We start from the raw sequence: 20,866 nt of genomic DNA on the forward strand, positions 1-20,866 counted from the left end.
CCCCCCCCCCCCCCCCCCCCCCGCCCCCCCCCCCCCCCCCCCCCCCCCCCCCCCCCCCCCCCCCCCCCCCCCCCCCCCCCCCCCCCCCCCCCCCCAAGTCCTAGGCTTACCAAAGTTCATGCCCGCGATAACGCCCGAGTTGGTGCCGGAACCGTCGGCGTCGAGGACCTTTACCGCGACGAGGTTAACCCTCTTAGCAACGCCAAAGGTCCTACCGCCAATTGTTCCCGCAACGTGGCTACCGTGGCCGTTTTCATCCGTGTCCTGAAAAAGATGGCAGAAACATGATCAGCACGCAGACTTGGTTAAAGAGCATGCATAAGGCCCCCCTCCCAAAGGTTCAGGACCAGGTCACAGGGAGACATACCACGTTGTTTACAAAGTTCGCCGCAAAGGTGGCCCGTCCCTGGAACTCGGAGTGGGTGACCAGAATGCCCGTGTCAACGATGAAGGCGGTGATGCCCTCACCCGCGCTGGTGTCGAAGAGGTAGGTCGACGAGCCCGTCCTAGCGTGGCTGAGGCGGACGAGGCCGCTCGGGGCGTCGCTTTGGCTCGCGATGGCATTAATGCTGATCCGCGCGTCCTGCTCGATATACGAGACCTCGTCGGCGGCGAAGATCTCGCCCAGCATGCGCGAGTCGGCCTCGAGGGCCATGGCACGCCACTTGCCCATCTGGAAAGTGTTGACCTTGGTGGACAGGGAGCGGCCGTCCAGGCTGCGCTTGCCAATGTTCCGCTTCGCGATCTTGGTCATGATGTTGGACTGGTGCGTGTTGATCTTGTCGTCCCCGAACGAGCTGTTGTACACGACGATGTACCTGTCTGGGATTACATCTTTGGCGTTGGGGTTGGACACGGGCAGACCGAGATAGGTGCCACTTTTCCTGGGGTTCGGGGCAGCGAAGACGAGGAGGAGGAAGGTGAGGAAGGTGACGGCGACTGATAGTAATCTGTTCGCCATGGTGGTGGATATTGTTGAGAAAGAATGAGAGTCGTCAAGGAGCTAGCCCCAAAGGTGAAATAGAGAGAGAGAGAAGTAGAATAGAAATGCCCGAGCTGGCTCAACGAGGGGCTCGACAGCAACGAGTCGGGACTGAGGGAAGGAGAGTAACGAATAGATAGTTATACCACAGCAAACTGCATGAACCAACGGCCTGCACAGCAACCCAGGAACCAAGAAGCAAAAGACGATATTTTGACTGCTGTGCCCAACCCGAGCAAGCCAAGAATACAAGAAGGGAAGTCAGCACTAGTTGATAGGATCAGCATGATGTGAGGCGGCGGCCTGCTATTTAAGAGACCACTGGCCTTTGACCAACAGCGCGGAAGGAAAGGTACCTACGGCATTAACGCCCGGGTGACGGTCATGTTGAGCGTCGCCAGGGAGGATCCTCCGATATTGACGTGGTACTGGACCCCTGGGGGCGAGTTAGTGGAAGGGGGTAGAGACCCGACGAGTGGAGCAGAGGCAGGGAATCGAGGTCGTCGTTGATGGACGCCAAGTCAAACGCCAACGCTTACCTAGTCATGTTAGTGGTTAGTGGAGTGGCTGGAGGCTCGTTGGCGAAACGGGAGAACATTTACTGGGCAGGCAAACTAAACCTCAAACGCTGCGGTGTGAGAGAGTGAGAGAAGTACCTGCTTCTCGGAGCTCTCTGGAAGCTCGAGGTTGAGTGACCTTGTCCCGTCACCATGCTTGGGACGCGATATTGCCGGTCCGTTAGTCGTCCTCTCTGGCGGGCCGCCTCCTAGGTAGCGGAGCACGTGAGTTTACCCATCGGCATAAAGAAGGCATGACAGATCTTCTGGCTCTGTTTCCTGCCTGTCCGACACGGGAAGCAGAGTAGCGCGACTGGAAGGGGTGATCAATCTTCAGGGGGGGGGGAGCCTCATGCAAGGTGCGGGGCTCAGCTTTCTCGGAAGGTACCATCGAGATGGAATCCTACCTACCTACCTACCCCTAGCCTTGGATAGATTGGACTAAGCTGCCTTGTATGGTTCGCAGTAGCCAGCTGCATTGTCCTGCAATCAACCAGGAAAGCCAGCCAGGTAGGAAGCTAGCTATCTGCGGCTCAATCTCAATCTCAATCTCAATCTCAACCTTCAGCCCTGATCATGGGACAACCACCCTTCCTCCTACTTCTCCCCTCCCTCCCTAATTATGTGATGTACCACATACGTGCGATAAATAGGTATTATGCAGAAGCTTGGTTATTCCAGGCGTGGCTCCTGACAGTTCCCGCAGGGCTGAGCTGGGCGGTGTTACAATCCACAATCCTCTCCGGGACACAGACACGCTGCTGGCCGCCGTGAAACTGCTGACGACTCCCTACGCATGTACATAAATAGTCGCAGGTCCTCGCGGGGATTTCCAAGGGTACGAGGTCGGGGATTTTCCCTCGTGCAGGTCAAATCACACGATTGCACGATGGCCTGGCCCTCGTTTGTTGGAGGTGCAAGGGGCCGCTCTGTTGCAGCTCCCTGGGATTGGCTGGCGGGGCAAAGTAGACAACATGCTGAAACCGAACCCACAGGAACCCGTCTCCTCCCCTTCCTTGGCTGTCAATTTGGGAAGTTTGGCGCTTGCTGGGAAAAGAACACAATTTCGAACGGCTACTACATAACCATCTCATCATACAGGGTCTGTATTACAAGTCGCGCAGCCAAGGAACATGGACGGCGGTTGCAACATACGGCGGATCGACTCGGAGATCACCCTTGTGTTACCTTTCCTTTCCCCTGCCTAGGCAACAAACTGTGCAGGCCGAGCCGATATGGAGGAATGAGGAATGAGCAATTGGCCGGCAATTAAATCGCCTATTTGCCCACTTCCGTTTGCCTCACGGTCTCAATCAATTGGAGAAGTGCTGGGTACATGGAGTCTAGCATGGTGATCCTCTCCAAGTCATGGACCTGTGTTTGCGAAAAGAACGAGGCGAACGAGGCCACAAAACGGGGTTTATTTACTAGGTTTGCTGATATAAACTTGTTCCCAACTGCGTACTGACTCGGATCCCGTCTAGGTACCTACTCACTCCATAAAGATTGACTTTTTGCTGAGCAGTAAAGACCGAGTCAGAAGAAAGTCTATCCCGCGTATATCGGTGATGCCGCGAAAGCTGAGCCTCTTTAGACTTTGGATGGCCCCGTAATCTCGTTCGATCTTGCCTCTGCCTGTTTTCTTGCCACTAACAGCTCACTGATAAAATATCCTTCTTGCTTCATCAAGTATTGGGTCGTGGCGGTCTTGACTCGAGGCTCTGTCGTCAGAACGACAGCGACTCAAAGATAAGATCTATCTTGGATCTATGGTTCGTTCACTCGATAAGGCAGGTCTACAAGTCGTCGATTATCATGCATGTAATCGTAATTGTGAGCTGGGAAGACGTGTGGCTGGTGGATATCAATGATCTTGAGTTCCATGGATCAGTGGTGGGGTGGTGGTGGCTGAGACAGGTCCACGTGCCTCATACTGGTCCCTGCACATTTGCCCGACTGCTCAAGCCAATTTACGCGGTAGGCGGCTGTGCACATCGTGTCTCAAAAGTGTCCCTCACTAAAAATTCCAGATGCTTGAGGAGAGTATCGGGATGACTGGCTTGCACCTACGTACCTGTGTGGCCTGCTTTTCCAGGTCCGCCTTCCCCTCTCCCGTTCCCACCCAACAAGCGAATTCTGTAGCCTTCGATGCAAACTCATTTTCCATTTTCACCACCAACTCCGGCCTCGATGCAACACAGCTTCGAATATCTTCTCACTAAGTAGATCTCCAATCAGAGACAAGGCTCCTCCGGCATCCTCCATACCCGTCAAACAGCGCTGCCCAAACTGCGCTGCCCAAACCCCGTCGGCCACGTCTCACGCGACCCAAGACTTCCCGCAGGACAAAACATCCGCACATCCACTGAGCGATATAACTTTCCCTCCGCTTTGGGCCACTCGTTTTCATAGAGCATATTCTGTATCCGTACTCGGCAGCGTCTCTCAACTCCCTGCACGAGTCGAGTCCCTCTTTCCGACCAACCCTCCCCGCCGACTCCGGAAGCCTTCGAAACTCCCTGCGATGCCTTTCGATCCGCCCGATTAAATAGCCCCCGAAATCCCAATGTCGCTTCCCGATGCGCCCATGTTTCTCGATGAGGGCCAGCCCAAGCCCTTATCGATTGAAACGCGGCTCCCGAGGGCAGAGATGGCCCCTCCAATCCTCGAAGACGAGGGGAAGGCAGCCATCGAGCTGGCAGCCATTATGACCACGGCCTCGAATCCGGTATCTCCGGGCCCTTCAAGTCCCCCTCTTGATCAAGCTCGGATGCAGGATTTCGTCCCACCAACTCGGCCGAGCAGTACTCCGTTCCCGCAGCCCGAACACCGAAATGCCGATATACTCTGTGTCGGCTGCCCAGCCGATGACCAGGTGGACCTGGACGAGCCCGAGGCGTCGGCCCACCCCGTCATCCCGCCCTCCACCGAGCTGGCTGAGACGAATTTCAACGACCTGCCTCCCGAGATCCACGAATGCATTCTCGACCATCTATTCGGCGTCCGAGTATCGACGGCGTCAAAAAACCCGGCCATGCGGTGGGGGACCGGCTTAAGACACCCACGTAGAAAAGAACTATCTGAATTGTCCCGGGTCAGCCCCACGTGGAGGGTCTTGGTCCAACAGCGTCTATACCGCCACATCAAACTCAAGGCGGCTGTAGAGTCGATCAACGAGTCCTTTACCCACTTCACCGAACACCCGCGCCTCCGTTCCTACGTCAAGCACATCGAAGTCTGGTTCCCCGTTTTCCAACCCAAGTACACCCCGCTCGCATTGGCATCTGCAAACACTCTCCCCACCGTCACCGTAGATGGCCTTACGAACGCCTCATACGTCTTGCCGGAGGACAACTGCTCCCTGGACGAAGCGTTTTACTTCATTAGCTCGACCTTCCCCGAGGTTTGCATACTAACATTAGAGGGAGGGGAGAGGAAGAAGGCGCCCGAGGTCAAGCACTGGATACGGGTAAACGACTCGCGGGTCAAGTCCATGCCAAAGATCAACTCGGTCCGGACTCTGATATGCAAGGGACAGTGGAATCTGATCAGGAGTGATGAGGACTTCAAGACCATCACGTCGGCACTACCGAACCTTCAAAATTGGCAGGGCTCGTACGGCAAACCCAAAGCTAAGAGCTACCTAACCATGGCGACGATCCTGCCCAAGCTCCCGCGAACCATAACGAACCTTAACATCTGTATCGAAGGTGACTATCGCCGCGAGACCAGCTTCCCGCCGTATTTCCTCAGAGTCATGAATAATGTTCACTTCTGCATGAAACTCGCCGAGGCGGTGCCCGCGCTGGAGCACATCTCGTACACGGGGAGGGTGTGTAGAACCTTCTTCGACCGCGCATCGTTGCTGGTGGACCCCCGGACTACGCGGCTGAAGTCCATCGATCTGACGGTGAAGAACTGCTGTCGCCACGTCAGCCACTGGAACGAATCCGGCTCAGGAATCACAGACATGAACTTCATCAGGGCTTTCGAGAACTTGGTTCTTGCGGGGATTCGGTCGTTGGGGAACCTGAAGGCGGTCGAGTACCTGAGGATCCGCTTTGTGGATCTCGGTATGTTTATCCCAGCCCACCACGCCGCACCCTAGCCCTTTTTGGCACCTCTTCCATGCTAACCTCTTCCCCTCCGCTAGACTCCCCCGCCCAAGCTCTGAATCCGTACTTCCTACTCCGCAACGGCTGGTGCTCAGGTGTATGGAGCGACGAGATCGTCGCCGCGCTCAACCATGTCCGGCCTGCAGTCCGCTTCGAGGAGCTAGCCGAGTCGTTCGGTGGGATCAGCTACAACAAGGACGGCCGGGTCACCATCAACCATGAGTTCTCCAAATCAAGGGTCCTCTCTCTGAAGTTATCGAACTACGCCATCCTGAGCGGGGGCATCGCCATCACTTGATGACGTAACGGGTCCGGCAACTGGGGCAGTTGAGCACAAGGCTCAAAGAGAAGACTGTCGAAAACATGATGCCCGGTACGCGCTGATTATTTTTTCTGTTAGGAAGAGGTGGATGGCATCTAGCATGGCGTTGGTGGGGAAGACGGAGGGCCGGTAAATGGAGGCCGCTCACGGGGAATTGTCATAGAACAAAGGCGTCACGGGTCATGGCTCCCTCCTTTTTTTCTTATTTTTTCTGCTGTTGTTACCAGAATTCGGGTAAAGGGGCCCCCATTTCTAAGGGGCGTGGGAATCAGGAACAAAATGTGCATAACCGTATTTGCTTTGGCTGGTGGAAAGGAGGCATATCAGCCATGCCTGGTAACTGGCGCAAACGATAAGGTCTGTCGCCGTTGTTTTAGGATATGTTATATGTTTTCTAGACGAGAAACTGCAAGGTTCGTGGAGAATTACGGAGGCAGACAGGCAGCCACGAGGAATGTTATCAAGAGGTCCAATGAACTCGCCATTGAATTCTAACCGACTAGACGCCACCGTTACCAAGTGACACATGACAACTCCATTCCCCCTTTTTCTCCATCCTCTCCCCTCACCCCACCACCACCACCAGCACTCCAGCACCGTCCTCGTCACACCCTGCGCACGACATCCCCGACGATGACCCCGAGCACCCAGCAGTTGACCAGGAAGAAGGCCAGCGAGGACAGCCACAGGCCCGGCAGGAAGGTGCTCCGGCCAAGGAACTCGAGCCCGAACCCCTGCTGCAGCCACAGGCCCTGGCCCACGACCCAGAGGGCCAGCGCGGCAGGGCCGAGGGCGCGGCCGCGCAGGAAGGAGGAGCCGGGGAGGTACAGCGGGAGGAAGACCATGTACCAGAGGAAATACTGTTTTTTTGGGGGAAGGGGGTTAGTGGGCTGTTAGCGTGTTGGGACGGATGGGGAGGGCGGTGGTGGTGGTTATTTCTCCCTCTTCTTGTGTTTGGGAAAAGAGGAGAGGGGAAGGGGGGGCAAGGTAGGAGGGGAGGGGGAAGGGGGAAGCAAGATAACCCGTACCTGGCTGGTGCACACCTTGTTGAAGGTGACAAAGGCGAAGGTCTGAGCGAGCATCGAGGCCGGCAGGTCCTTCTTGGCCGTGGCCAGCGGGATGAGCACGCAAGAGAGCAGGAGTTGCGGGATGAAGGCCAGAGATTCGAGGCGCAGCGGGGACGACGACGGGAAGGCCGAGGTCAGGTAGAGCTGCGTGTTGTAGGGACTGAAGTTGTGTCGGTGATCGATGCGCGTGACGTGGTGGAGGTAGGTGTGCGTCACGAAGGGGGTTCCGTAGCTAGGGGGGTGGGTTGGTATTAGTTGGGAGTATCCGGGGGAGGTGCTATGAGCAGCACTTACAGTGAAAACATGAGAATGTTGAGCCCCAAGAAGGTGCCCAAGCTGGCCACAGCGAGCTGGATCCTTGCCGGAGTCAGGAATGCCATGAGTTGAGTCATCGTCGAGGGGGCAGTTGCCCTTCCATCCTTGGTCTTGATCTCGTTTCGTTTTGTTGCCTTCTTCGCCGGCGAGCGGCTTCCCAGCTTCTCGTCATCCATCCACCAGACTATAGCCGGAGCGTAGATAAAAGGGTAGATCTTGAAATGCACTCCAAAGCCCAGAATGAGTCCTGCCAAGGTAATCCTCCGAGAGAGAACAGCCCACAATAGAGCAACCACCAGGACTCCGAGCAAGCCCTCGGAGCTGCCCCTCGTGCTGATCGTCGCGACCATGGGGTTGAGCAGCCACACAGCCGCGAACCTCCTCGCCATGGCGGGGTGCATGCCGCCTCGGCCGGCAACCCCAGACGGCCCCGCCCGCATCGTCAAGACCCGCTCGATCAACCAGCCGGCGACCAGGTCGGCGGCGGCGAAGACGACCTTGCCGAAGGCGAAGCATGCGGCGTCGCCGAGGCGCGACCCCGTGGTCCAGGCCGTTGGCAGCAGCATCCACGCGAGGAGCGGCGTGTAGCGGTAGGTCTCACGGTCGTAGGGCGAGCGGCCCCGCGACACGAAGCGGGCCGCATCGGTGAAGACGTTGTAGTCGATGTCGGTGTACTTTATGGGCGAGTGGGCGTCCTGCCAGAGGCCGTAGAGGAGGAGGGCGACGCGCAGGAGGGTGGCTGAGATGTAGAGGGGCGATGGGTTGGAGAAAAAAGAGGCGATGAGCGAGGAGGGCGGCCCCCGGGGTCGAGGTTTCTCGGCCGGGGAAGATTTGGGCCGGGCCATGATGGATGGGTACCTGGTGGACGGCGGATGATAATGCGGATGCAACCGCTATGGGCAACAAGCACAGGGTTCTTCCTCCTCTGCCTGTTCAACTTCCACATGCGTCACTCAAGTCCCGATCAATTCAATTATAGGCCCCCACCTAGGTCAACCGTACCACTTGGAACGGCTGAAATCGTCTCCGACGTATTCCCTCGTCGGTTCGGTTTTTTTCTCGAGATTTTGATGACCGCTTGTCGAATACCTAATCTCCCAAACAACGTGTGTTTATCTACACACGCCCCGCGTGCCGATAAATGCAACGTCTCCACTACGAACCTCAACCTCGAGATGCCCCAAGACATACACTTGAGGTTGCTATTCTCATTCTCATTCCATCTAAATCTTTGATAGTATGATCCAATCATCAATACCCCCCCATGTTATCAGCATGGATCCCCAAGACGAAAAAGAGATTCGAATTAACAACCTGCACCAAATGAAAGTGATGAGCCCTCGCTTCCTAAAGGACATCGAGGCGGTAAAGCATACTACCAGAACGGTGGACCAATGCCTCCCGCATGCTCTATGAAGTACATCTTCTCGATTTATGGCGAAGTCTCCTGAGGCGGTATGGAGCAGATCGCAGAGGCCATTAAGGCGAAAAGGCAGCAATCCTTCATTGAGGTATCTATCCCAGCATCTTCCTTCCATACACCATGCTACCTGTCGACATGCCAGGGCAATGGCAAGGTAGGTAGGTAGTCAGTACGATTGTGGTAGCGGGCAAGAGCAATCGGAAATCATAAACCTCTAATTCTTTGACGGTTTATTTTTGTATTGCCCCTTTTTTTTCAACCTGTAGACTAGGTGCTCAACTACCTACCTTAGCAGCCAATGAGGCATGTAATTATAGATTGGCGCCACGTTTGAATACCTAGTGGTAATAACGTGAATTGGTCTGCGAGCATGGGGTCTGGGGTCCATGAAGTAAATTTGATGGACGCTGCCATGTGGATTCTCCTCCAAGTTAACCGGCAACCAAATCCCACCCATTGTTGTGTTGTCTTTATTCTTCTAATCCCCACGCTTCTTCTCATTAAAAAAGCTTTTGCAAATGCTATTAACCGGATGTTTCCTTGCGAGATGGCACGCAGGTTTCCTTTCTGGGAAAGTAACGGTCGTGTTAGGTTGATAGTTCAGAATCCTCGAGGGAGGATAAGCAGGGCCTTGGTCTTTTGTCAGATAGCCTAGATGAGCCATTGCTACTTGCTACGTAATTTAACGTACTATTGGTAGGGTTTCAGAGTATCGAGGTTTCAAGTATTCGCAAGGCCACAGAGGAACGCGTCGTAATAGTAGCGATATAGCTGAACACAAACTTACCCCTGATTAAAAGGTGTTGAAGACGTCCTCGACGGCCCAGTGTAAGTGGTTAGTAGGCCATGAATCAAACGGACGTAAGAAATAATAGGTTCAACGAGCCAGTGCTCCAGATTAAAACGGAGTCTAACCAAGGGCGGTTCTTTGTGCTGTCGTTTGGCATAGCAGGACGAGAAGCATTGTAAATCCGTCGATCGGAGACTGGGAATCCTGTCAATGGGAGTTAACCATACAGCCTGGTTGGATACAGATGTTGGAAATCCCCGTTCTCAAGCATGCCAGAGTCCTGGGTTGCCCTTCTTTTTGGGTGGTTTAGCTATATTTAATGCTTCCAAAATCTACAAACAGACAAACTTCTACCAGTCACCGGAATGCCACGGCGATATGTCCCTTGAGTCATTTCTTAGACAATGACTTCGCCGCCTCCTCGCCAGCTATCAGACCATATACCACGCACTCGAGCAGGGATGAACCCCCCAGCCTGTTGTCGCCATGGATACCGCCAGTGATCTCCCCTGCCGCCCATAGACCGGGAATCGGCTTCTGCCCAGAGCTCTGCCCAAAGTCCGAAGCCAGAACCTGGGCCTTCTCGTTGATGGCGGCTCCTCCCATCGTGAAATGTGTGATCGGGGTTACTCTGCCGATGCAGACTTCTTGGGAGTCTACATCCTCTTCCTCGCCGTTTGTCCCCAACGTCCAATGGCCAAAAGTCGTCCGGCCAAACTCATCGTCCATCTCACCTCTCACGACCTTTGCGTACCCCCTCAACGTCTCCCTAGTCGTCTCATCCAGATCCCCCACCCGCTTCTTCTCCATCAGCCCCTTGAAAAGATAGAACCCAACATGCGCTCCCGCAGCCTCGCACGCGCCGGAGTCAAGCACCAGCCGGACATCCCACTGCCTCAGCGCAGCCGTCCCCGCATTCCCATCGCCCATCGCCAACGGGCCCTCCATAACGGCCCGGCTGACGACCTCCCTCGTCTGCATCTCGTCGACGAACCGCCTACCCCCGCGGAGCAGCACGCCGCCCACGCCGCGCAGCATCTCTGCGGCGAGGAACTTAACGGGCGCACCGGGGGCCGCCGGGTCCACGAACCCCGTGGGGTGGATCTGCACGGCGTCCATGTCGACGAGGCGCGCGCCGGCCGAGGCCAGGAGGCCGTGCGCGCCGGGTCGCGCGTCGTTGGTCGACGGTAGGCCGGTCAGGTCGGGCCGGTGGGCAGCCAGGAGGCCGTGCGTGTCGCCCGCGAAGCCGCCCGTGGCGAAGACGACTGGGCCCGAGAGGGTACGGGGTCCGGACTCGCTACCACCATCGCCGTCGGCACCCAGTTGGGGAGGGGCAGTGGTGTTCACAGTGAACTCGACCCCCGTGACGGCCGTCTGCCCAGCGATGCTGCCCACCTCCTCCGGCGGCGGCGGGCGCAGCAGCAGCAGCCTCGTGACCTCGCACCCGGTCATCAGCTCGAAGCGCGGGTCGTCCCTCAGCCTCTCCAGCATGGCGAGCACGATGGCGGCGCCGGGGGGCGTCTTCCCGGCGCCGCGGTGCGTGCGCGCGAAGCTGTGGCCGCCCAGCCTCGCCACGACGCTCAGGTCGACGCCCACGTCGTCGGCGAGAAACTCGACCGCCGCGGCCGACGAGCCCGTTAGGCGCGCGATGAGGGCCTCGCGGTCGGCGCGCGCGGCCGCCGGCGCGGCGGACAGGCGCGAGCCGGCGGACCGGATCGTGTCGGCGAAGAAGTACGTGTCCTTCTCCCCTTCCCCCTCACCGACCCCTTTCTTCTTCTGTCCCTGTTGTCGTTGTTGCTGCTGTTGTTTTGCCTGCCACCGCGTCGGCGCCCCGTTGATGCCCGACGACGCCTTGATGCTGTTGCCGCCTGGCCGGGCGGCCCGCTCGAGCAGGCGGACCGCGGGGGCGCCGGCGCGTAGGGCGGCGTGCGAGGCGCACAGGCCGGCGAGGCCGGCGCCCACGACGATGACGGGGCTCTGCTGGGCCGCGGCGCCCGACAGGGCGTGCGGGGTCGGGGGCATGGCCGGGGCGGTTGCGGGGGGTAGTGGTGCCTGTGGTGGTGGTGATGTGGAAGCGGGTGTGCTTGTGAGACGGTGATATAGCACTGCTGTGATGGGGACGAGCGCCGTGACTAGGAGAAAGAGAAAGATCCGGCGGCGGCTGGTCATGACATTGCAGTCTATGTTTTACGGCAGTATGAACGAAGAGACGGAAAGCCAAATGTCCCGAGGTCAAATTGAGCCCTAGAAAAGGGAATATGCCGCTAGCTAAGGGGCGTGATAATTGCCGTGCTACTCACGCCAACAACATTCGATATTGCAGCATCAGGTGATGTCTGCGTCTCGGTGGAACGATATGTTCGGAAGCAGACAGAACATATCTTCCTCAAATCACCAGGGGCGAGGATTCCACCTGAGGGTTGAGTTGGTTTCTCGGCAGAGCTGTTGGTGCCTTCCTACCTTGGATTGACCTCGAGGAACCATTGCAGCGGTGAAGGATGCCGAGGAACATCATTTACCTAGGTGAGCTGAACTCGGGTGGGCTCACCTTGAATCCCGCCTTCCATTGCCGCAAAAGTCTTAGCCTCTTAGGTACCCCACAGCTAGCGGGTCATCATGTTTCGTGCAGGAATTCAAGAGTCAACTCCAAGCAAGGCACAAACAGCTTCGTCATCAATCAACCAAATAAGGCGTCTTGTATACGTAGTGGATCGGAGGCTCGACAAGACGGCGGCCTCCTTGATTTGCATTAAGACCCCCCCAAAGGGGCAAATTCGTTCTGCGGTCTCTCTGCCTGAGCTACCACATCCCATAGGAAATTTTCCTTTTCTCCTCGTTGTTTTCCAGCACAGTGGCCGGCCCAGGTATCAATATTCCTCTTCGCATCCGAATAAAACAAAACGAAAACATGCTGCCAATTTTACGAAACCCGCCCTACCTAAGGTAGGGAAGGTAACGCTAAAAAAAGGAAACACTTGACAGCCTGCTCATGAAGCGGGATACCACAACTATGTAATCGTGAGGGGGGGAAATGCAAGTAACGCGGTCCGGCAGTTGATCGATTAGGCCATATGGCTAGCCGTCTTGGCCAGTCTCGCCTCACGGCCCTTGTCAGACCAGGGGAAGTGGAAGACTGGGATGAGGAAGAACGAGTTGCTGCGGAAAAGAGGCTAAAGTTAGCGTGCGCCCTAACAAGAAATGCACCGCATAAATGCCGCCGAAGATGGTGGGGGGCAACAGGGCAAAAAAAGAGCTTGCAGCTCTTGACGGAGGTGGCTTGCAGCAGCCTCGAATCAAAAGAGTCCAAGACCCGCAAATGAGGGGAACGGAAAGCAGGCCAAGTAAAGGACATGGTGGCGCGGAAATGCGGAATCAAATCTCACCTCGTGTCAGCAATACCAGCGAAGGCGTTGTACCAGGCCAAAAACGCTGCAAGCATGCCGAACCCACCACCGGCCTTCTTCAGGGAAACGCTCATAGCGGCGTTGCCGTTGTTGGACGCGTAGTGGCCGCACATGAGCATGAGGAATGCCAAGTCGAGGGTGAAGAACAGCAGGAAGAACATGATGGTGGACCGGAGAGTGCAGAGCAGGAGGATCGTCGTGAAGATGAACCAGCCGGTCAGGAAGAATCCGAGAGCGCTGTCCACCTGCAGAGGGTCACCGGCCGCCTTACCCGCCGTGGCGTAGGTCCCTGGGATGTTCCAGCTGGGAGTCAGGAGAATGCCGTAGGCGATCCAGAAGCCGCCGTACGAGGACAGGGCGGTGGCACCGAAGGTGTTGCCCACAGCCATTTCCCTAAATCAGGCTTTCGTTAGGGACTCGTCTATTATCCCACCAGGCGCTCCCACTTGGGACAGATCGCAACATACCACATGCCAGCAAGCAGCTGGACAAGGCCGCCGTAGCCAAGGGCCAAGGGAACGGCAATGTTGGGAGCAGTCACACCCCGGGCCTCGAGGTTGACGGCCGACAGGACGAAGGTGGTGAGGGCGAAAGCGCAGAGACCGAGGGGCGCCGGGTTGGCGAACTTGCGGTGCGTGGTCTCCTTGTAGAGACCGGGCTGGAACTCACCGCCGAAGGCGGGAAGCCGAGCATCTTCTCCAAGGTGGGCGCGAGCCTGCGGGTTGCCGCCGTAGTCGTAGCGCTGAGTGGCAGTGGCGCCGTTGACGGGCGCGGAGCCGCTGGTGTGGGTGGCATTGGCATCGGCCTTCTCGACGCCCAGAGCGGTGGACTCTTGAGTGGCCATTGCGATTGTTGTCTCTTTTTCCCTTGCTAGAGGTCGGGCCCGTAACCGTAGGTTGGATGGTTGGAGGTAGGGGCGAAACGAGGAAACGGCAAACCTGACGCGGTTGGGGACGAAGGAGATGAAAGACGGTCCGAAGTGCGTGGGGAGAACGGAGGGCGGAAAGAAATATATAGCTGGGATCTCCAAGCCAACCCGCGAGATACATCCTCCCCTCCACCATTCACCCGTGTGGACGGAAGGAAACTAACAGGGGTGGGTGAATGGGTAACACCCACTTCACTACCACGTACAAAGCCGGGGGCGGTGGGGAGATTTCCCCGTAGACTGCAGGGAGGTCCATTTCACATCATTTACAAATTGGGATATTGATTGGCTCAATACATGAACGATGCAGGAATAGGTACCTGGCAACAGGGTAGAGGTACCTCGGTACCCAGCAGCATGACGGGACAGTGATGGGACTGCTGTCACGGCGGAACGGAGAGTGTGGGAGCTCAAATGATTGGACCCCCCTCCGCTCTGGCCAGTCCACATCGTCATTTCGCAGGTTCGGGGAGGCGACGTGAGGGAGCGGAGAGGAACCCAGAGAGGAGACAGGAGAGCGGGAAGCCACGTGAACGGCGTCAAAGAGCTCGGGACAAGCCCTCCCAGTCCCTGTCCCCGACGTTCTTTCTGCTCGAGTCCAACCGCCCGAGTCCCAGTCTCCTCCCGCCGGATAAAGCACCGTCCCTTTGGACCACGCAGGCGGATAGAGAACGGAACTCTCGCCCTACGTTGTACGGCGTATATGCGCCCTGGGTAAGCCCATATCTGCGTACCTACATTGGGACAATCGGATGGCGTGAGCAGCAGGACGACTCTGCCCATGCTCAGAAGCTCCGTGTCCTACGGCCAGTCGATGCATCCCTCCCTATATGTATACTGCGCATGTAATCTAACCTGAGATGTCTCGGGAATCTGGTGAGATACTGGAGAATGTAGCACAGTGTGGAAATGGGTAGTGCAAAACCTGGAGGCGGCGACAAACCCTAATGCATCGTGGAGCTGGCCCGTAATGCCATTCTCAAAACCTTGCGCTGCGTCATCTACAACGGCTAGAACCTAGGCCAAGCAAGCACACGCCCCACGTTCCGGACGAAGGGTTCACGCATGTGCGGATTAGTCTGTAAGCTCTGAGCTGATTCGCGCCCGACATGGCCCCATTGAGAGGGAGGAGACAGAAATGGTGCGACTTGCACGACTTGCACGCGCTAAGTAGAGCCTTGTTCGTTGTGGACGTCCGCCCTTGGCGACCTGCCAGGTGAGCTAAAAGGTACAAAAGTACCTTGCAGGTACTCGGCGATTGCGGCGGCCAACTGGCCGGGGATACACTGGATATATTTGGCTGACAAGGGGGGAAGATTCCTTTTTCTCCCCAGGATTCTAACTCGCCGAGATTGATTGCGAAATCCCAAAGATACAGCCCGCACCATCCCATGTGTCATCTTCCATAGTTAACCCGTTTCTTCCAAGTTAAGTGGCCCCGGAGCCCCATTCAAGATCGCCCTCTGGCCTTGCACGCTTATCCCCGCAATCTTGGATGAAATGCTTTGCTCCTGTTGTGCCGCCGCCCTATCTGGTCTCAAATTTCACCATTCTCAACTTGAGTTCTCTCAGTTTGCCAGACCAAGGCAGGGAGGGTCGATTCTCGACTCTTGACCCTCGACTCATGTGTGTACCTAATCTGTCCCAGACCAGATTGCGCCAGTCTCCACTGGAGCGATTGGCGCCCTTTCCGCAATATCGGGGTTCTTCTCCCCTTCCAAACGGGAAAGAAAAGAACAAGCAATTCTCCGCATTTCACACCGTTGACAACCTAGAAAAAGCACAGATGGAAGCTAGGTGCCTATATCTGAGAAACTTAATCATGGAAATTTGCCGGGGAGGCTCAGAGCCGTTGCGCTCTAAACCACATGGCAAGGCCCGACTTCCACTCTTGGCAGGGTATCCTAATGTCCGCTCCCTTGCCTCCGTGCGCTATGCCCACAGTATGCACATATCTATGTACTTGTACTTTACGACGACCCTTAGTACCTCGACTGATACTGCAGGTACAGTAGGTACTTTGAACAGAATGGCAACCTCGATATATATGGATGGAACGACGCCGTTCCCATCAGGTGGGAATTCATTGACTTAACAGCTCAATTTTTGTTGGTCACCAGTTGTTTGGCAACCAGGTTTGCGATCATTGATCAATTGAGCACTGCATCGAGCCATTGACATCATGACGATCTGATCCTCGTTGTGCCCCCAATCCGGTACTGATCACTACCCTTGCGTCCGAAACGACACCAAGAAACGCCCAGCAAAAGCCACCATGCCGCCGCCCCGCGCCGAGACTTTAATCACATCATTGCCGTCATCCAAGACCTTTGTAAGCATAGAAGTGCCGATGCTTTCCACAAGCGGAATGTTTGACGCAGAACGGAAGTTCATTTATGGAACTCAGTTATGGAAGCTATTGTCACCTGGTGCGTTCGTTGATCATTCTTGATTCGATGTAATCCTACTCTTACCCCGTCCATGATGAATATTCATTCTAGCGGGGTCAATCCACGCGTTAACATATATGCGATAAAAGGTATATGCGACAAAAGGTGCCACATTGCCGGACTTCTAGGTCTTTTCTAGAATTTGACAAGGCTTGGCCCTAAGCTAATTGACTCTTCGATTCCGCCCGCCATCTGATTCGCTGCACCCGACAGCACCACCGATCGCGAGTAGATGATTACATTTTCCCGGCTTACCTGACTGGTGCCAGATATAACAAACCCTCTTGACCAAACGCGCCGAGGTGCCGGACTCCGCAACCTCGTCAACATTGATTGTCAACAAGGCTCGAATGAAAAGCAGCAAAATGTGGGCTTGGCTGCATCTGGGAGCCAACCAACACTAACACTGCAAGGACGCTGCAAGGTGTCCGATTCTAGGTCGGCGATGTAACTAACACCTGGACGGTTTCCTCCCGCGTGCGGCTCACAAGCCAATCATGGTCGCACAGGAGGACTCGTAAAGGGTGGTGATTTCCCACCGATGCCACGCGGCGATGCGCTTCTCGACCTAGGGGATGAATATTCTTGGACCACAGGATATAATCCCAACTTCTTCCTTTTATCCGGACGATCAACCCCCCCCCCCCCCCTCCCCAACAACTCTAACGGACAATAACAGTCAATGGCATGAGGTCAAGCTAGCCACGACATTACAGACCTAGAATAGGGGACCCTCACAAAATCACGGGCGTCTATCTAGGGATATCGTTATTTCGTTATTTCGATATTTCGCGAGAAGGAAGTCACATGCCGGGGTTGGTAACCGAGAGCTAGACAGGCTCCATTGGGTACACTTTTTCGACCTATCGCGACTCGGGCGGATACTGCGGGCCGTCGTCGGCTTTTTGCCAATTGCTTCGGTGAGACTTTTGAGAATACGGATCCGCGAGCCAAACATGCCATGACTCCACATGTCGAGGATCAACTGCTGCAACCGCAACCTGACAGGTCTCCCCCGCCGTGCCCCCCTTCCCAAAACTTATGTTGACCTGTTGACCCATCACCTCAAGAGTTTCCCAGCTCGTCGTTGATGTGCGACGATGTGTGTTGACACGGATTCAGCGGCACATCCCTTACTATTAGTAATGCTCTTTCATGATCCTCAATGTGGGAGAATTGCCAAAAAGGGGGCGCGGTTTCTTCTCACAGCATACCACATGCCACAGCTCCCAGCAGCTCGGGTCAGTTAATGGGCGATGTGCCTCGCCCTCCTCCAATCTCGGGGGGTTTCCCTAATTGTCAACCCAACCCCTCCCTCGTAGGTAGGTAGTATCGCCGTCTTGGGGTGTGTCGATCAGTGCGTCGGAAACAACGCTTTCCTGCTTCTCGCCCTATTTTTTAATACCTATTTTATGTTTTATTTGCTCGCTTCGGACGGGCGGTTCAGTCAGCAGTGTGTTTCCCGCCGACTGAAAACCGGTGAAGTGGTGCCCCCCTGAAATGGTCCCCGAAAGAGGGGAGAAGGTAAAAAAGACACACAGGCAGGGCGGTAACTGTCTGCAATTGCATACGCAGTACAATTATGGACGATGTGGGTGGACTCGACCTCGTCGTCTGTGGTTGCATTTCACGTTATCTCGTTTCCTCGGCCCCGTTTCATGCTGCAGTGCCGCTGGTCCAACCAATCGAGGCTACCCTCCCGCGCAAGCCGCGATATTTGGTTCATAGTGTAAACCTCGTATAAGATGAGATTGATGGACGTGCTCAAGGCAGATCCTAGCCCGGTTCCTGGGAAACAACAAGGACTCCTGGCAGAAAGAGAAGAATGTCTGAAGTTCCTCTCAACCCTGATCTCTACGTGAGGCATTGGCGTTGCAGTTGAGCCACAAACTGACAACTCCCCTGGTTTGTTCTAGAAAAGTCGCATGGTGCTGTTACTGATCCATAGGCGAAGGACACTGGCCGGCCTCGGCCATCTAGTCAAGCACTAACAAAGACTGACCTGCCTTCCAACCACGCCGCCATCCCGCGCCTCCTAATTGTCCCTTCGAGTCCCCTTCCAGTCCACACAGATGGTGCCAGGCCCCAGGCCCGAGATAGAGGTACCAAGAAGATTCCCCGTTCGCACGAAACCTATCCCTTCGTCCGGTCTCACACAGGGCCACCCCCTCCGCTTGGCCCCAGGCTTAGGCCTCGCCTTCGGCCCGGAGGACGATCCCCCCCTGGGCAACGAAACGTGAAATCTACGACACCGGACTTTCGGCCGGCATATGTACCTGTCCTGATAATGCTTCGACGCCACGGCTGCAAGGCGAGCGATTATGCCGCCTGGTCACGGTTCTGTGATCGATGCCGGGGCCGGGGGGCCCGGGATTAGGGTGGAAGGCTTTTTGGGAGGGTATAGACTATAGGCCCGAGGCCGGGGCTCACATACATGACGCCGGGGTTTGGTGGAACCCAGGTAAGCTTGCCTTTCTTGCATGCTACTATCATCGCGATACGCGGGCGAGTGTCGAGGCAGATGGTGAATGGGGCAGTGGGTGGAGGGTGTGTGGAGAGATGCCGCGGTAGGGGGACAGTAACTGAGCCGTCTGGTGATAACTCCAAGCAAGACAGGACTGATTCATTCAGAAGCCATCGCCGTGCTTAGTTCTAGGGGAAATTCCCAATTGGCTTGAGAAACGGACGAGGGTGAGCGTTACGTCTCCAAATCCCGAGCGAAGTCGACGATATCTCGTTCCAATTGGGTTTCGTGCTTCCGCCCAAGAAGAATCCAGATAGGGGTGTTGGATCTAGCACTGGTCTCGTATCCCACAGGCCTGGGCATTTCCCCCCGTATTGCCAAAGCGCCGTCGCTGTTGATAGTCTCGCTGTTGGTGTTCCTTCTGTACCTATCAAGCTGTTGAAGTCGTTCAGTGTGCCAGCTATAAATTCGCTGTGGCCCGTGCTCGGGACCTTGAGCCATGACGAAGAACCTTGGTTGGCCCTGTTAAATGTTAGCACCACCACTGCAACGCACAGACCTGCTAATCATGGATGTCGCCAAGGGCGAAGAGCGCACCCGGCAGGCTTCGTCATCGACACTTGCCCGACGGGATAAGGATACAGGTGAGAAGGATATGTCTGGATTCAAACGAGATCGCAGCGGGCATGCAAAGAGGCACCATGATGGGCCCAAGCAAGGCGGCGCGCCGAAGCCGGTAGTGAGAAACGCCTACACCCCGATGTTCGAACGCTTCCGGGATGAGCTGGATGAGCATCACGATCGCCGAGAGCGCATCATCAAGGCTTCCAGGGATATCACGGCTCTGAGCAAGAAGATGTGAGGCGAATGCTGAATTTTGTTGGTGCCCTGGCTAATAAATTTATTGCAGAATATTCTCCTTGCAGCGGTAAGCTCACATTGCTTGGCTTGGCTTTCCGCGTGTTTGGAGCGACTGGTGAAAATATACAATGATACAAGTCATCATCACCTCGCGTTTACTTCCTAGATACATGGAACTAACCAGTTTGCTTGCTCCTTCAGTGTTCGCAAGATCGACGGCGATATCCCTCAGGATATCGCAAAAGAGATGAATGCCCGTCTCAACGAAATTGCCAAACTGCTCGCCATCATCGGCCCAGAGACGCAGGGCATCAACCGGCACCGCTATGCGTATAGCCTACGCTGCCTCGAGGAGCTCGTCGAGGCACTGTCCTTTGCGCACTACCTCAAGACGCAGTCCCTCGTCAGCATGGACGAACTGACCTCCGTCACCGACGACCTGGCCCGCAAAGGCGCGGCGGCCGAGGACGAGGCCATGGCCGATGCGGACGACGACCACCGCGGAGCCGCAGAGGGCCACAGCAAGGCAGACGCGGCCAGCGGCGACCCACCAGCAACAGCAGCCCCTCAGAACGCCTCACCCCCCCCAACCGTCCAGCTGACCGAGTACGACTACATCTACGGCCTATTCGACCTATCAGGCGAGATGATGCGCTTCGCCACAACGACGACGGCGCTGACGGGCGAGCTCGCGACATCCTCCTCAGCCGAGGGCGGACTCCCCGGGAGCAGGCCGCGGACCATCGTCCGGGACATGCAGGACCTGGGGAGCCTTTTCGAGATGCTGCCGCAGCAGAGGAACAAGACGTGGGACGGCAAGATGGGCGTCCTGCGCGCGTCTGTCGCGAAGGTCGAGAGGCTCGGCTATGGCATCACCGTCCGCGGGAGCGAGCGCGAGAAGGGCTGGGTGCCTGACATGAGAGACGAGGAGCCCGGTTCGCCCGAGTAGGGTGGGGGTGTTGGTTGGGTTGGGTTCGGGGGCTGCACTGCACTGGCCGCTTGATGGTTTGAAGCTGACTGTCCTAGGTATTATTGTTATTGCTATTGCTCCGTGTCTGGCTGAGTTCCGTGCGGTTCAGCTACCTAGGTAGTCTAATATATCCCTTACTAGAAGGCGCTGAAGGCTAGTCGGTCGTATTGCTACTATTACAACTCGTTGCTTGGTGGCCATGCGAGTATTCGGAATCC

At 56.2% G+C, this 20,866-nt stretch overlaps 7 protein-coding genes across 7 annotated transcripts; 3 read left to right on the forward strand and 4 right to left on the reverse strand.

The window, feature by feature from the left end:
- Positions 1-111: 111 nt before the first annotated feature.
- On the reverse strand, positions 112-868 carry QBC33DRAFT_438417 (peptidase S8/S53 domain-containing protein; the record flags this gene model as incomplete). The annotated part of the gene is made up of 2 exons (XM_060424174.1): positions 112-264; positions 368-868. Coding segments are annotated over 2 exons (654 nt in total), but the record flags the coding sequence as incomplete, so codon positions are not given.
- Positions 869-3,955: 3,087 nt separating this feature from the next.
- Positions 3,956-6,090, forward strand: QBC33DRAFT_291227 (uncharacterized protein). Its single transcript, XM_060423338.1, has 2 exons — positions 3,956-5,612; positions 5,693-6,090. Exons 1-2 carry the CDS (start codon positions 4,106-4,108, stop codon positions 5,950-5,952), a joined length of 1,767 nt encoding a protein of 588 aa, XP_060278279.1. The 5' UTR covers positions 3,956-4,105; the 3' UTR covers positions 5,953-6,090.
- Positions 6,091-6,358: 268 nt separating this feature from the next.
- On the reverse strand, positions 6,359-7,888 carry QBC33DRAFT_552725 (mannosyltransferase). The gene is made up of 3 exons (XM_060429329.1): positions 7,338-7,888; positions 7,005-7,275; positions 6,359-6,836 (listed from the first exon to the last, which is right to left on the reverse strand). Exons 1-3 carry the CDS (start codon positions 7,796-7,798, stop codon positions 6,582-6,584), a joined length of 987 nt encoding a protein of 328 aa, XP_060278280.1. The 5' UTR covers positions 7,799-7,888; the 3' UTR covers positions 6,359-6,581.
- A 1,792-nt stretch (positions 7,889-9,680) lies between these two features.
- QBC33DRAFT_602139 (FAD binding domain-containing protein) lies at positions 9,681-11,964 on the reverse strand. The gene has a single exon (XM_060432143.1). It carries the CDS (start codon positions 11,738-11,740, stop codon positions 9,962-9,964), a length of 1,779 nt encoding a protein of 592 aa, XP_060278281.1. The 5' UTR covers positions 11,741-11,964; the 3' UTR covers positions 9,681-9,961.
- A 669-nt stretch (positions 11,965-12,633) lies between these two features.
- QBC33DRAFT_462127 (GPR1/FUN34/yaaH family-domain-containing protein) lies at positions 12,634-13,819 on the reverse strand (the record flags this gene model as incomplete). The annotated part of the gene is made up of 3 exons (XM_060425056.1): positions 12,634-12,727; positions 12,955-13,368; positions 13,443-13,819. 3 exons carry the CDS (start codon positions 13,817-13,819, stop codon positions 12,634-12,636), a joined length of 885 nt encoding a protein of 294 aa, XP_060278282.1.
- A 1,426-nt stretch (positions 13,820-15,245) lies between these two features.
- Positions 15,246-16,341, forward strand: QBC33DRAFT_552734 (uncharacterized protein). The gene has a single exon (XM_060429330.1). It carries the CDS (start codon positions 15,399-15,401, stop codon positions 15,996-15,998), a length of 600 nt encoding a protein of 199 aa, XP_060278283.1. The 5' UTR covers positions 15,246-15,398; the 3' UTR covers positions 15,999-16,341.
- A 3,131-nt stretch (positions 16,342-19,472) lies between these two features.
- Positions 19,473-20,627, forward strand: QBC33DRAFT_581949 (Translin family-domain-containing protein; the record flags this gene model as incomplete). Its single annotated transcript, XM_060431302.1, has 3 exons — positions 19,473-19,675; positions 19,728-19,745; positions 19,880-20,627. The coding sequence occupies 3 exons, from the start codon at positions 19,473-19,475 to the stop codon at positions 20,625-20,627; spliced, it is 969 nt and encodes a 322-aa protein (XP_060278284.1).
- Positions 20,628-20,866: the final 239 nt, after the last annotated feature.

The sequence above is a fragment of the Phialemonium atrogriseum genome (assembly GCF_030411735.1).
Source record: "Phialemonium atrogriseum strain 8032-3 unplaced genomic scaffold QBC33scaffold_47, whole genome shotgun sequence".
NCBI classification, from domain to species: Eukaryota; Fungi; Ascomycota; class Sordariomycetes; order Cephalothecales; family Cephalothecaceae; genus Phialemonium; species Phialemonium atrogriseum.